This window comes from Bos indicus, chromosome 14 (genome assembly GCF_029378745.1).
Source record: "Bos indicus isolate NIAB-ARS_2022 breed Sahiwal x Tharparkar chromosome 14, NIAB-ARS_B.indTharparkar_mat_pri_1.0, whole genome shotgun sequence".
In the NCBI taxonomy this organism is placed as follows: domain Eukaryota; kingdom Metazoa; phylum Chordata; class Mammalia; order Artiodactyla; family Bovidae; genus Bos; species Bos indicus.
In genome coordinates, this window is record NC_091773.1 from 63,031,224 (window position 1) to 63,046,453 (window position 15,230).

At 45.1% G+C, this 15,230-nt stretch overlaps 1 protein-coding gene across 6 annotated transcripts in view; it reads right to left on the minus strand.

Moving 5' to 3' along the window:
- The window catches only part of GRHL2 (grainyhead like transcription factor 2), a 171,804-nt gene that overhangs the window by 15,135 nt on the left and 141,439 nt on the right, over positions 1-15,230 (minus strand). For 5 of the 6 annotated variants that reach the window (XM_070803090.1, XM_070803089.1, XM_070803088.1 and 2 more), the window contains exons 13-14: positions 4,720-4,814; positions 790-875 (exon numbers count right to left, since the gene is read on the minus strand). In XM_070803090.1, the coding sequence (XP_070659191.1) occupies positions 790-875; positions 4,720-4,814 (181 nt within the window). The remainder of the gene's footprint in view (positions 1-789; positions 876-4,719; positions 4,815-15,230) is intronic. The other variant, XM_070803086.1, reaches the window with a different exon arrangement.

Consider the following 15,230-nt stretch of genomic DNA (forward strand, 5'->3'; position numbering starts at 1 on the left):
ATATTCAAGGTAGAGTCATAGTCACATAGGTAATACATAAATAAAATGTAAAATATCTTCCTGAGTCCCCGGTTAGTTAACACTAGATTAAATTGGGGATGAGAAGGGAGGGAAGAACTTCAGAATCTTACTTAAATTATTATAACTCTGCAATATATACTTTTTCCTTAACCAAAAGAAGTCATAATTTATTCTGGATTATACTGTACACTGTCACAGCTGGTGAGACACTTCCTAATTATTTTTGTTCCGTACATATTAGGAAGTTGCATGCTAAGTCGCTTCAGCTGTGTCCGACTCTTTGAGATCCTATGGACTACAGCCCACCAGGCTCCTCTGTCCATGGGATTCTCCATGCAAGAATACTGGAGTGGGTTGCCATGCCCTCCTACAGGGGATCTTCCTGATCCCAGGATTGAACCCTCATCTTTTATGTCTCCTGCATTGGCAGGTAGGTTCTTTATCACTGGTGCCACCCGGGAAGCCCATCTAATTTGGTTTCTTGCAAAGAGGCTGATAGAAACCCACAATTTAACCTTCCTCTATGGCATCTTTACTCTGATTAGCCTTAAACTGACAGGAAATTGGCAGTTTTCCAATTTCCTTCTCCTTAAGATAATAAGCCATGTCAGGATAGAAATCAGTGTCTCCATAAATCTCCAGTTTTCCTTTTTCTTTTATAAAGCTCATTCCAGAGCCAACCTCGAAGGCTGCCTTTTAATAAATGGATTCCAGCCCATAGGAGACTGCATGCTGGTTTCTTGGAGGCTGAAGGGGGCTCACGCTTACCGCTTCCATCAGGCCCTTCACGGTGGGGGATTTCAACATCAAGGCATCAAACACGTCGTCCGTCTCCTTCCTCACGTACAGAAGCACTGGAAGAGAAGGGTGGGAAGCCATGACCGCAGAACCCACGCGGCTGCCCCTGGAGGCTGCTCCCCTCACACAGGGGTCAGAGGCTGCCATCATCCGACCCCTGACCCACACGGCATCCCACCCAGTGATGAGGCACCTGCGGCTAGGGACTGTTACTGAGGATTCAATGAAAGAAACCAACAGTAGGGTGTAAGACGTCGTCACATCACACCCATCACATTTGAATTCCTTTAAGGTGGGCACACGATCTCTTTATGACTCATTTCTCTGTGACCTCTATCTTCTATTTATTTGACCATTCAACAAATATTACTGGATATCCATCTGGGCCCAAGGCCCCAGGCAGTGTGACAGGAGCTGGGGTTGCAGTAATGAGTTAAGACACAGCCTGCCCTTCAGAAGTCTGTAGTCCACTTAGAGAGGCGGGCATTCCTCAGATGAGCAGACAGGGTGTCAGAGTTATGAAGGAAAAAAACCACAAGCGGGGGCTTGTAAGGCCTGAGCTTTATCAAGGGGGTGGGGAAGGAGGGCTCCCAGAAGGCTACTTTGAAGGAGAGATCTGAGTTATGGAGGGTGTAGAGGCATCAGTGCAGGCCATGGGGGTGAGGAGGGTGGGAGGGAGAGGACAGGGAGGCGACCCCCAGGTGGACAGACTAACAGGCCCACAGGGAGACCGAGCAAGTCAGAGGCAAGCTGAGGGAGGAGCTGAGAACCTGATCTGGCTTTGAGCCCAGTTCAGCCTGCTGGGGGGCCCTATTTGTTCAACCCCTTCAAGCTGAGGACGATACCTCCCTCGTGGGGCTGCTGAGAGGGATGAATGAGACAGCAGCCATGGGCACCAGGCATGCAGGCGGCACCCCCAATTTCTCCATCCCTGGGTCATTATGAAGCAACTGCAGTGAGGGTGCTGGTTCCCTTGGCGAAGGCACGTGCAGTTTTCTGCTCATTTCTCTATAACCTAACATACTGAATCCAGCAACGCACAGAATACAAGAGATGGCAGGGACCCCAGGGGTCCTCAGGGAGGCAAAGGCACACTGTTACTGCAGCCCCACTCTTACAGCAACTGCACCAGGCTCAGCTCCCGGGAAGAACCAGGAAGCACTATTCAGATGAGACTCTCCAGGCCCAGTGAACTGCCTGCCCTTTCTTTCCCTCCTCCTGGTGATGACCTGGCTTCTGCTTCTACCTTCAGAGGGAAGGAAGGGGCCGAGGCTGAAGCCCCATGCACCTGGCCACAATAGGAAGAACGCACAGGTCAGAAGCCCTGTTGAGCCCAGATCCTGACCACCGTCAGATACCCATGGAGCCGCGGTCACCACCAGCCTGAAAGAATGGAGCTGAAGCTGGGAAATGAAATCGGCTCTAATCCAAACTCCCACCCCTTCTTCTCCTCCTGCCCAGTCCCCAGGGACATCATTAAAGTTGCTGCTTTGTAACGGCAGCGTCTATGGGTGCACATGGGCTCTGCCCGCATTTTCCTTCTGCAGCCAGAGGTTCAGTTTCTGTATGATGCCCCAGAAAGAAAAAAACAAAACCGTAAGCATTGCAGTTTCTTCTCTTCACCAAGTATAAAAATAAAATACCAAGGAAATAGATTGGAGAATAGTATCTCCGATATTGGATAGCCCCCATTTCAGCTACAATGATCTAGTGACCTAATGGCACTGTATGAGGTCTCAATGCTAGCAGCACAGAGAGAAATAATTAGACCACAGGGCCTCAATTACTACTAGATGGGGGAAATTTTAAGTAAAAAACAAAACAGAACAAGAAACCCCACCAGTGCCTCTCACAGATAAACGTTCTGTAACTTCTTCCCATGGACCCCCAACAGAAAAACGTAATCTCCAGTACCCTAAGGAAACCCCAAACCATGTTCTGTTAAAGTGAGTACCACTTCCACTGGATCTGAGATAGTGCAGCTGCCACTCCTGCTGCAGGAGTCCCTGGAAAGGGTTAAAGGGGGCGTGGCGGCAGGTTGACCGGCTGCATACTGTGTCACCGTCTCCTGCTGGGCTTGTTGACAGCCACACTGGCAGCGCTGGGCTTACAGCTCACCCCCACGGCTTGCCCAGAGAGACAGCTCTCATTACTGTGTGTCTGTGGATAATAATCACTCCGCTAATGATAGCAATAACCATCATCACACATCCAAGACCTCCTACAGACAAAGGCAGCCAGCCAAGGGGGGCCAGCCCCTGGTGACTCCAAGGGAGCCACCCTGAGAAATGGCCACAAAGACAAAGCAGCAAACAGTGGCATTGGTGATAATTACGGTCACTGCCTCTCCTGGAGAACTTCTAACAAAGAAACAGTGGGCACCATCACTGATCCCGGCTCCTCGTGCTCATCAAAGCCCAGCTCAGAGTAGGAGTCCTGGCAGAGGGGCTCAGGCACTCCACAGCCCTTTTCCAAAGACAAGCCACTCCTGGGAGTTCTCTATTGCTGGAAGGTTGCAGCGCCCTCATGTGTCCCTACGACTGAGATGTTTCAAAGGCCATAACCGTGTCTCGTCACAGCCCAATACAAATTCTGGTGGCAATTTTTGTGCTAACTTCACCACCTCAAAATAATCTGAAAAACACAATCTTTAGACCAGTCACACTCACTAACTATGGATCTAAGCTGCAATCACTTTGGCCTGTGTGATTCTTGATTTCCATACAACACTGCCCTCCTTTTAAAGGATGAGATATAAAAGGCATGCAGGAACAGAGCTCAAAATGAACTCGAATATTTGATGGTGAGCCTGGGAAATCTGAAAACCCTTTAACGGTTTAAATACTACTACTGCAATCAACACTACTCAGGTATTTATGCTCTTTGAATTCTGAAATGCTCATTACTCAATCATAATTATGATAATATGCCTTAACTAGATCCAGGCCTAAAAATAAAACTAGTAATAGTGAAGATGGAGTGCTTACTATGCACTGGGCACTTGAGTTTAGTGCTTTACATACATTAACTCATCAGTCCTCATTCTGTGATGTAGGTATCCTTGTGGTCCCCACTTTAGAAGCGAGGACTCCAATGCACAGAGGACCTTCCCAAGGTCATTCAATGTGACAAGGCTGAGGGAGGCTGCAGAGGGGATGCTCTTACCACTGTACAAACCCATTTTAACAAATAGGGGAAAAAATTCTCAATAACAAAAACCTCAAGCCTGTGCAGATGGTGGGCGTATAGCAACCTGCCTCATTAACAGTCCGGTGCTGCATAAGCCAGAAGTTCTGGAAGCTCTTGGTGTTGGCTATAGCGGAGTGTGCGGGGTACGCCCCCCTTCACCCCTTTCTCTTACTCCCAGGAAGGACAGTGGGTCAGCAAAGCATTGAGATGCTGAACAAGACACTAACATGCCCGTGCTTCCTTTCTTACCCTCTTGGTGAAGTGGAATAATATCCTTGACCAAGAGAAAATGAGTTAAGGTGTGATATCACAGAAAATAGGTTCATTTACTTGTGCCATGATCCATCATTGGCGTCTATTGAACAAGTCTCAGCTCTTGGTGCTTATGAGAGGCTATTGTCAAACACAGCGCGGGTTTCTTTTTAACTTTCTATTTCACTGCTGGATGAGTCAGTATGTTCATTACATTGCCCTCAAGGTAAAGGAAAGAACCAGCTCCCAGAAAGAATAAATGTTTGCTTAGGGTGTTTAAAGAGGCAAGGTGGAAAGCAAAGGAGGAAACTGTGGACTTCCTTTGTCAATAAGAGCATCTCCAGGCCAGCACGGAACCGCAGGGCCCGGACGGAATGTGAGCTCTTCTGGGTGAACCGTCCCCCACTCTTCCTCATGAGAGCGAGGCCAAGGAGGGCAGGGCCCCAGGGGGAGCGGTACCTCGCTTCATCCCTTCTTCTTTCATCTGCTTAGAGGGTGCCGGACCAAACTCCTCTTCCATGGGCCTGAACATCCGTTTCACAAGGACACTGCTGCTAGAAAAGATGAGAAAGTGTTCATTCATTAAAGTATGCGGGGTGCCAACAAAAACCCTTTCCCATTGTGTATACCATCCCTCGTCACAACTGGATCCATGCACCAACCTCCCGCCTTCGGGTCGCAGGTCCCGAGTGGGCGTGTGGGGCAGAACACACACCCCAATATCTTTACCACGTGGCCCCGAGACATTCTCCCTGTCCTAAATACGGATCCGCCAGGGGAGACCGCTGGGTTTCACCCATTCTGTCCTGCACCTCACCCCCTTCCTGCTCAAATGTCTAGGGCTAGGGAGGCGATGTGAGCCCTGTGTCTGTATGGCCTCCAAGTTACCCAGCCCCTCCCATCTAGCTAGCATCTGGGTGTCCTGCACCTCTCGCCAGCCCCGAGGGCACAGCACAACCTTTGTCTGGAAAGGGCACAGGCCTCCCTCGTGCATGCGTGCTAAGTTGCTTCAGTCGTGTCCGACTCTTTGCGACCCCGCCAGGCTCCCCTGTCCGTGAGATTCTCCAGGCAAGAATACTGGAGTGCGTTGCCATGTCTTCCTCCAGGGGATCTTCCCAACCCAGGGATTGAACCCACATCTCTTATGTCTCCTGCATTGGCAGGCAGGCTCTTTACTTCTGGCGCCACCTGGGAAGGCCCCAGGCCTGCCTCAGTGGGTCTCAGTTATGAAGTTGCCCTCACATCCTGCTGTTCCACGGCTCCATCACTTGCGACAGAGGAGACTGCAGTGCTGGAGGATTTCTAGACCCAGCCCTCCCTTCCTCCAGGAGAGGGTTTCAGCCCCTCTTCCTGAGGGCCCACAGGTCCCCAGTCAGCAAGTTCTGGTAGTTCTACATTTCCTCCCAGAGTCCCTGTCCATTGCGGGCTTTCTAAGGAAGGGAGAGCTGTCAGGAGAAAGGAACTCGGAAGAACAGTAGTTGTCACTGCTGAGAGTCGCAGCCGGCACGTGTGTCCCCTCAGACTCAGAGGCTGAAACCCAAGCCCCCAGGAGAAGGGTATTCAGAGGCGGGAGCATTCAGAGGCAATTAGACCCTGTGGGTGGAGCCCCCCATGATGGGAGCATCTTTTAAGGAGCGGATGCCCTCTCTCTGCCATGTGAGGACATAGTAAGAGGATGGTGGTCTGCAGGCCAGAAGAGGGTCCTCACCAGATGGCAGCCATACTGGCATTCTGATCTCTTCCAGTCTCTCCTTCTAGAGACTTCCAGCCTCTCAAACTGTTAGACGCACGCTGTGCTGTCTGAGCCACCTAGTTCATGGTGTCTTGTCACAGCAACCCAAACTGACCAAAACGCCGAGCAAACGGTCCTGCATGGCGTCCTACTGTCCTTAAAGCCCTCAAGAGAGTGGGTGCAGGTTTTCAGGAAACTTTCATCTCTCTGGGGATTCCTGGACCCAGGCACATGAAGCAAGGATAGATAGGCAGCTCAGCGGTATTGTTAAGATATGAACTCTGGGTACCGAGCACCGTGGTTTAAACCCCTGCTTTGCAGACTCACATACAAAGAAAACAAGCTATGGCCACCAAAGGGGAAAGTGGGGGGCCATAAATTAGGAGTTTGGGATTAAAATCTAAAATAGATAACCAACAAGGACCTACTGTATAGCACAGGGAACTCTACTCAATATCTTGTAATAACCTATAACGGAAAAGATTCTAAAAACTTATATATATAACTGAATCACTTTGCTGGACACTTGAAACTAACACAACACAATAAATCAACCATGTTTCAATAAAAATTAAAAAAAATAATAACCCCGTGCTTTGCAATCTACTAGCTATGAACACATGGACAAGTCCTTCAACTGCCCTGAGACTCAGCCTGCTTGTCTTTAAAAGGAGGCTGTTGAGAGAAGTAAATGAATTCAACACACGTGAAGCACTCATAGAGTTGCCTGATACTTTGTAAGAACAACTGAAGTGTTATTAGAGATGCATCATGATGATCATGAAAATGAACGAGGGAGAGATCTGAGGAAGAGAGATATGGGGAAAGAGTACAGAAGGCAGACAATTTGAAAGAGCTCAAAGTTCCCATTTACCATCATATGGCAAATAGTCCAAACTACCTCTCTAGTCCAAATTAAGGGCCAAAGTTGGAAAAACTTCCTGCATTGGAGACTGACATTGTATCAATCCCAAGCTTCCAAGACATTAATAATATAAAACTCTGTTTCAAAACCAAACCTCTACTGGCATCACTGTCATTAAGAAGCTTTTATTTCCTCAATTCTCAAGTGGAGCTAATGCTGGGATCCAGTGGTAGAAAGAGCACGTGGGGTAAAACTGTCCAAACGGCATTTCTATTAATTCTAACGGTTTAAATTATTAAACCAACAAGCCTTTAATTGACCATCTCACAGTCTAGATCTGTGACTGTGAAAGTCGTTCAGTCATGTCTGACTCGTTGCAATCCCATGCAATCTCCTCTGTCCATGGAATTCTCCAGGCAGGAATACTGGAGTGGGTAGCCTATACCTTCTTCAGGGGATCTTCCCAGTCCAGGAATCAAACTGGGGTCTCCTGCATTGCAGGCAGATTCTTTACCAACTGAGCTACCAGGGAAGTCAACTAGATCACACTCTAGATCAGGGGTCCCCAAACTCCGGAATCTAATGCCTGATGATCTGATGTGGAGCCGATATAATAATAGAAACAAAGTACACAGTAGGTATAATGCGCTTGAACCATCCTAAAACCAATCCCCCTCCTCCAAGGTGCACAGAAAATCGTCTTCCATAAAACCAGTCCCTGGGGCCAAAAAGGATGGGGATTGCTGCTCTAGATGGTCCAAAAGTATGTCTACCAGCCCTTAGGAAGACCACTTTCTATAAAGCACTTTTCGTCTTGGTAAATTAAGTCTCTTGAACACTCTGCAAGGCAGCAGGGCGAGAACTAATCTTATCCCTATTCAGTGATGACCAAACTAAGGCACAGCTGTCGTGTCTTATGCTGGGCAGTGCAGCTAAACAGTGAATCAGGCTGTTAAGAGAACCCAGCTCTGAGGGACAACCTCATGATAAAGTACCCAATAAAACCGAGATGACCATGAGTAAGAGTATGAGAAATGATATTAAGAGTCAGCATTCCGTCTTATCCCATGGTAATCAAACCATGGAAAGAGCTAGAGGAAAAACTCAAGGTCAAGTCCCAGTTGAAGGCGGTAATGAGTTTTAAGGGCCCTGTTCCCTCTATCTTCCCCTCACTTTTCTTTAAAATCATAAAAGTGGGTCATATTATTCTGTCATGTCTTGAATCTGGACTGACCATGACCTTGGGAGCAGAAGATTAAAAATTCATTGACTTGGCAGTCAGTGACCAGGAGGTTAATAATGGGTAAAAAGACTGAACTATCACCACTCATGCTGTGTCAGGGTTCCTTAACTAGTGATTTTCTTTTTCTCGCCAAGGACGATTTATTTATATTTTTCCAGTTCTGTTGACTTTTGACAGCACCCTACTCTGAGCCATGACAAACTTTGTCATTAAAATAACATCTTGGATAAACTACATTTCTCTTAGGAGTTCAGAGATGCTTTTTCACACTTCCAAATCTATAAACCCAGTGGGAGTCAATAGCTTGTGTGGTCTGAATTCAGTGGTTTCATTTCTTTTCAAGGCAAGGTGAGAAAAGAAGGGCAGAAATGACTGCCCAGTTGATAGATGGGAAGAGCACAGATTTCAGGTCTCCTGATGTCCTGTTCAATTACAGTAGATTGCACCACAAAAGGATGAGAACAAGGAGAAGGAGCTTTCTCTGATACCAATCTTCTTCCTTCAACCCACACCTTTTGGGCACAGTGTGTGAGGTTAACGTGTGGAGGGGCTCCAGACCCAGCAACGTGTGAAGCCATTGTTTTATGGGGTCAATTTCAGGGAGAGCAAGTCCCTGAGGTATTAACAAAGGCTAGCTGTTTCATCAGGAAAAAAACTGGGAAGGTGCCTGGGTCTGGAGGCTGCGTCTCTGGACATACTTGGCCATGTTGAGCCCTACCTGTCAGGCTGGGTCACACTAGACATCAGTACCTAGTGAGGAGGTGTCAGAATAAAACCCAGAAAGGCGCTGCCGGCACCATGGCGGCATAGTTTGTCTAGTTCACAGCTCTGCGTATGGCCCGTGTAGGCTGGCGACCACATCTGCCCTAAATAAATGAATGTCCCTGCCCTTTGTTGGTTTCCCTGATGGCTCAGATGGTAAGAATCTGCCCGCAATGTGGGAGACCCGGGTTCAATCCCTGGGTCGGGAAGATCCCCAGGAGAAGGGAATGGCAACCCACCCCAGAATTCTTGTCTGGAGAATCCCATGGACAGAGGAGCCTGGTGGGTTACTGTCCATGGGATCACGAAGAGTGGAACACAACTGAGAGACTAACACCACCACAACCGTTTATTAGCCTCAGAAAAGTGGAGGTCCTCTTATGTTCAAGTCCTCACAAAGGCTCTCACATAATGGAGTAGAATCTCAATTTATTTGCAACAACAAATCGCTCTTTGGGGAAGAATCTATCATTTCCAAATGACTTTAATCAATGCTAGTTCAGGGTCTTGGTAGAATTCATCTGACACAGTCAGTAAAAACAAACCAAAGTCAAAAAGCAAACAAACCCCACATATATTTAGTAACAATTATGGTAGTTAAGAGCTTACAATTAAAAGCAGTAAATAATTAGGTCAGTAGGCCCGAGAAGGATCATTTTAAGAGGAAATACAGATATTTCTGTTTGTGGCTAAGATGTTGCAGTTGTGGCAAACCAAGCAATGTTCCATCCAAGAACAACTTAAGTAACTGTGTGTGTGTGTATGTATATATATATGTTAATATTTAAGCTTATTGAAGGTATTGGAGACTACTGTTGAGTCAGCCAGAACCTGAGAGCTAAGATCCCAGAGGAGAAAAATGCAGCAAGGTGGGCTGATAGTCAGTGAGCTGCTTTCCCCTGAAGCATCTGCCATTTCTCAACTGGGAGCAGAGGATGGTGATCCCAGCAGAGGCACATACTTAAGGGCAAAGAAGCCTGCACAGCTTTGGGCAATCTCATGGTGTTAGAGAAACAGAAATTGGTGTTTAGGAGTGCAAAGGTATTCAGGACTAATGGGAAAACTTCCAGAGAGAAGAGAAGCAGGAGAAGTGAGCCAGACACTGCAGTATTCCTTCCTAGATCTTTGTCAGATTCTTAAGCTGCACGAGACAAAGACAATAAAACAAAAATACGCTAGAAAAATGATGACCAAATAAAAATGCTTACAACAAAGAAACAAATATGAAAGAATTCTTTGCCAAAAGTTTCATAATGAAAGAACAATTAAACAGAATTCTTCTAGCAACAGGAAAAGGAGCCCATATATAACTGAATCACTTTGCCAAATACCAGAAACTAACTCAACATTGTAAACCAACTATATTTCAGTTTTTGAAAAATGGTGGGGCAGAGTGCCACGTGCTATACAGTAGGTCTTGTTGATTATCTATTTTAATATAGCAGCATGTATAATATTATGTGGCAGCTTGAATGGGAGGGAAGGTTTGGGGAGAGTATGTATGGCTGAATCCGTTTGCTGTTCACCTGAAACCATCACAAAATGGTTACTCTGCTATACCCCAATATAAAATAAAAAGTTTAAAAGTAAACAAAATTTAAAAGATGGTGAGGGAATTCCCTGGTGGTCCAGTTGGTTAAGAAACTGCACTTCCAATTCAGGGGGCCCCAGTTTGATTGCTGGTGAGGGAACTAAGCTCGCCCAGGCCATGTAGCCAAATAAATAAATAATGGAAAGCTCTTTGGTATTCTTAGGCAGGTTTATTCTTAAGTATTTTATTCTTTTTGTTGTAATGGTAAATGGGATTGATTCCTTAATTTCTCTTTCTGATTTTTCATTGTTAGTATATAGGAATGCAAGTGACGTTTGTGTATTAATTTTGTATTCTGTGACTTAAATTCACCAATTTAGCTCTGGTAATTCTGATAGTATCTTTAGGGTTTTCTAAGTATAGTATCATGTCATCTGTAAACAGTGAGAGTTTTACTTCTTCTTTTCCAATCCAGATCCCTTTTATTTCTTTTTCTGCTTTAACTGCAGTGGCTAGGGCTTCCAAAGCCGTGTTGAGTAACAGTGGTGAGAGTGAGCAACCTTGTCTCGTTCCTGAACTTAGAGGAAATGCTTCTGGCTTTTCACCATTGAGAATAATGTTTGCTAAGGGTGTATCATATATGGCCTTTATTATGTTGAAATAGATTCCTTCTATGCCCATTTTTTAAAGAGTTTTTATCATAAATGCATGCTGAATTTTGTCAAAAGCTGTTTCTGCCTCTATTGAGATTATCAAATGATTTTATCTTTTACTTTGTTGACATGGTGTATCACATGGATTGATTTCCATCAACAGATGAATTTGCAAAGAAGATGAGGTACATGTATACAATGGAATATTATTCAGCCATGAAAAGGAATGCATTTGAGTCGGTTCTAATTGAGGTGAATGAACCTAGAGCCTATTATACAGAGTAAAGTAAGTCAGGAAAACAAATGTCATACATATATGGAATCTAGAAAGATGGTACTGATGAAGCTATTTGCAGGGCTGCAGTGGAGACGCAATCATAGAGAACAGACTTGCAGACACAGTGAGAAGGAGAGGGTGGGCCGAACTGAGAGAGGAGCATGGAAACATATACACTATCATACATAAAACAGATGGCCAGTGGGAATTTGCTGTATGAATCAGGGAGCTCAAACCAATACTTTGTGACAACCTAGAGGGGTGGGATGGGGTAGGAGATGGGAGGGAGGTTCAAGAGGGAGGGGACATATGTACACCTATGGCTGACTCATGTTGCTCTATGGCAGAAACCAACACAATATTGGAAAACAATTACTCTCCAATTAAAAATAAAGAAAGAAAAAAGAAATCAAACACAATTAAAAAAAACAACGGAAAAGGATCCCAAAGAAACACAGAAATAAAGGAATGAAGAGCAACAGAAAGGGTAAATGTAGGTTAAATTTATAAAAGGAGGTAAAGCTCAGTTTTATGAGTATTTAGTTCAAATCTTCCAATTTGCAAAATGGCTAACTAGTACAAGAATAACCGGAACTAATATAAGAAACTGATAAAAATCTGCTACGCTAAGGGATGGTAAAGATGATTTTCATTTTCTTAAATATTTTCTAAAAATCTCCCTTGTGTATCTGATGCAGATTTGAATATTACTGGGTGGATTTTTTTAACTGCAATATCTAACAGTAAAAGTAAAAATATATCCGTTGAAAAGGAGATGGTCCTGGGAATTCTCCGGTGGTTCAGTGGTTCAGACTTGGCGCTTTCTCTGCTATGGGCCTGGGTTCAATCCCTGTTGGGGAGACTAAGATCCTGCAGGCTGTGCAGTGTGGCAAAAAAAAAAAAAAAGAAAAGAAAAGGGGGTGGGTTTCTTACAGCTGCATGTGAATCAATGATTATCTTGAAATAAGAGTTTAATTAAAAACAAAATTTAAAAATAAGAGGCAACATGGCAGCAGTCACTTATGTAACTAATATTACAAGAGTCAATATTTGTGACTTAGGACAGAATTTCTAAGTTCTGTATCTCAACTTTGAAGGTAGCGGAGAACTGCCTTGATATATAGTATGAGATGACATAAAAAGTAACTTGAAGAATGAGAAAGATACGGATGTCATGAATTGTGAAGAATTCGAATAAAAGTTTCACAAAATGTGAGATATTTCTAAATTATGTTACTTTTTAAATGCATGTTAAACAAAGTAAATTAACAACAACAAAAGTATCAACAGAGTGTTGATTCTTTTGGCTATATTCAAAAAAGTTTACCTATTCAAGGTGGCCCCAGAGCTTTAGTTTATGTTTTCATATTCTCCTGGGGAAACTGTCCTATAGTTGTAATCACCTGTGTATATGTGGTTAAGACATAGCCCACCATGTCCTACAGCTCATGGTTTGCTTAGCATCCCTGAGAACCTCATCAAAAAAAAAGTGCTTGGTCCTCCAGGAAACTGCTCCTTTAAGAGAAATAGGGCAGAATTCTGGAAGAACTTTATTTTGTGCTGATGAACACAGCATGATGAATACTTAGGTTTAATATTATGTTGATTAAATGTACTCGCTGGTGATTGGTCAACAATCTCTAATATCTCCAAAGTGCATTGAATTTTGGCCAAAGTGTTCTGGGTGGAGGATAACACCTCTTGCTCAGCAACACTGTAACCAAGCTCAGGGTTTGGTCTGGCAGCATCTCTGAGAGGAGAGGCATGGCCCTCTGCTCCAGTCATTCAGAGGCTGATGAGTGAAGTCACTTTGGAGGGCTGACTCTCTGAGCTGTGATGGAACCAAATTCAGACTTGCTGTTCTCTACATTTGTCTTCTTCTGGCTTTTATTTTCCTAAAGACTCAGTCTTTAAGGCTTCCCTGGTGGCTCATTGGTAAAGAGTCTGCCTGTAATGCAGGAGACATGGGTTCGATCCCTGGTTGGGGAAGATCCACTGGAAAAGGAAATGGCAACCCACTCTAGTATTCTTGCCTGGAGAAGACCATGGACAGAGGAGCCTAGTGAGCTACAGTCCATGGGGTTGCAAGAGTCGGATGTGACTTAGGGACTAAACCCACCTACCAGCCTTTGAGGAGATTATACAAGATGGGCCCACAGGAGATAGTGGCATGCCTTTGAGAAGAAGCAAAAATAAGAGAAATTCTGAGAGAGGATTATGGTCTGAGTGCCCCATGTGGCATCAGGCGATGGCAAGTTCTTGGAGGGAAATCACTGTTTTTCCAGACTTAAGGATGCCCAAGTTCACCAAGAAACCCTGTATCCTGAATGCAGTATGTGAGCCATAGAAACGCAAAACTTGAGGGGACCTCATGGAAGGCTGGAACGTGGGCATCCTAGTGGGGATGAGTGTGGACAGAGGATCAAGGCAAGAAGGGTCTTCCAGGAACTAGGGGTCAGATGGAGATGGAGACCAGATCCCCCGATCCTCAGTTTCCTCAGGAGAGATCTCACAGATCCTCTTCTACAAAATCTTCCTTTTACAATGGAGAACACCAAAGTCCAGAGGTCAGGGACCCGGCCCCAGGCTTCCCACTGGGGAGCAGCAGCCCAGGAGGAGAACGTGGGCTTCCTGGCTCAGAGTCATCGTTCCTTCCATGACGCCACCCTGTCCTTTGTGAACCAAGTGAACAACAGAGTAGAAGTGATTGGTGCTAATTGTTCCTGTTCATTCCTGCTGCTGGAATATACGACCTCTGTAGCTCAGACGGTAAAGCGTCTGCCTACAATGCAGGAGACCCGGGTTCAATCCCTGGGCTGGGAAGATCTCCTGGAGAAGGAAATGGCAACCCACTCCAGTATTCTTGCCTGGAAAATCCTGTGGATGGTGGAACCTGGTAGGCTACAGTCCATGAGGTCGCAAAGAGTCGAACACGACTGAGCAACTTCACTTTCACTTCACTTTCACCAAGATAAAAAGAGAACAATATAACTAGGTATTTAGAAAATTTGGAACTCAGAATTTGGAGGTCAGATCCTGGATGAGGCTCTGCTCCTGACCAACTAGGGAATTATTGTCTCTTTTGAGATTCTCTATCCTTTAGGACAGAGGGTGGCACACTTCCCCTGGAAAGTAAACAGTTAGGCTTTCCAGGCTAGACAGTCTTTGTTGCAACTACAACAGCGTCTCTCTACTGAGCTCTGCTGAAGCTCTGCTATTGAAGCACCCAGGCAGCCAGAGACAAGGCGTTCATGTGGCTGTGTGCCAATTAAATGTGACTGTGTGCACTTGAATCTCATAATTTTCAAATGTTATGCAATATTATTCTTCTTTTGGACTTTTTCAACCATTTGAAAATATGCAGACAGTACAAAAAGAAGTGGCGTGCTGCAGTGGGGCAGGGGCGGTGGGGGGCGCTCAATTTGGCCCTTAGGCTACAGTTTACCAAGCTCTGCTTTGGAAAAGAACCCAGGACTATCTGTTCCACTTGACTTCATTTTGAAATGTTGCACAAGGAAATATTGCTTAAGAATAGGGAAGCCCTGGTTTGACCATAGTTTGAAAAACAGTGATCTAGAGAGTTTAGTTATACCCATGTAATTAGTGCAAACCAAGATTTTAGTTGTAAGTGGTGTAACATGATGAAAATTGAATGTAGTACAGCATCCAGGTGGCAAAAAGAAATGATCTCAATATAATCTCCAACTCATGTGGTTCAGAACACGTGTACTTCTGAGAGCCAATTTTAAGGAGACCAGTAACAAATCTGGTGGTACCCCCTGGCGGGAGAATTAAGATGTTGACAGGTAAAATGACATGTGAATGAGGAGGAAAGGTTGAGACTCATCCAGAAAGAACTACAGCCAACGCATATCAGTCAAAAGAAGGCAACATCGGTTCCACAAAC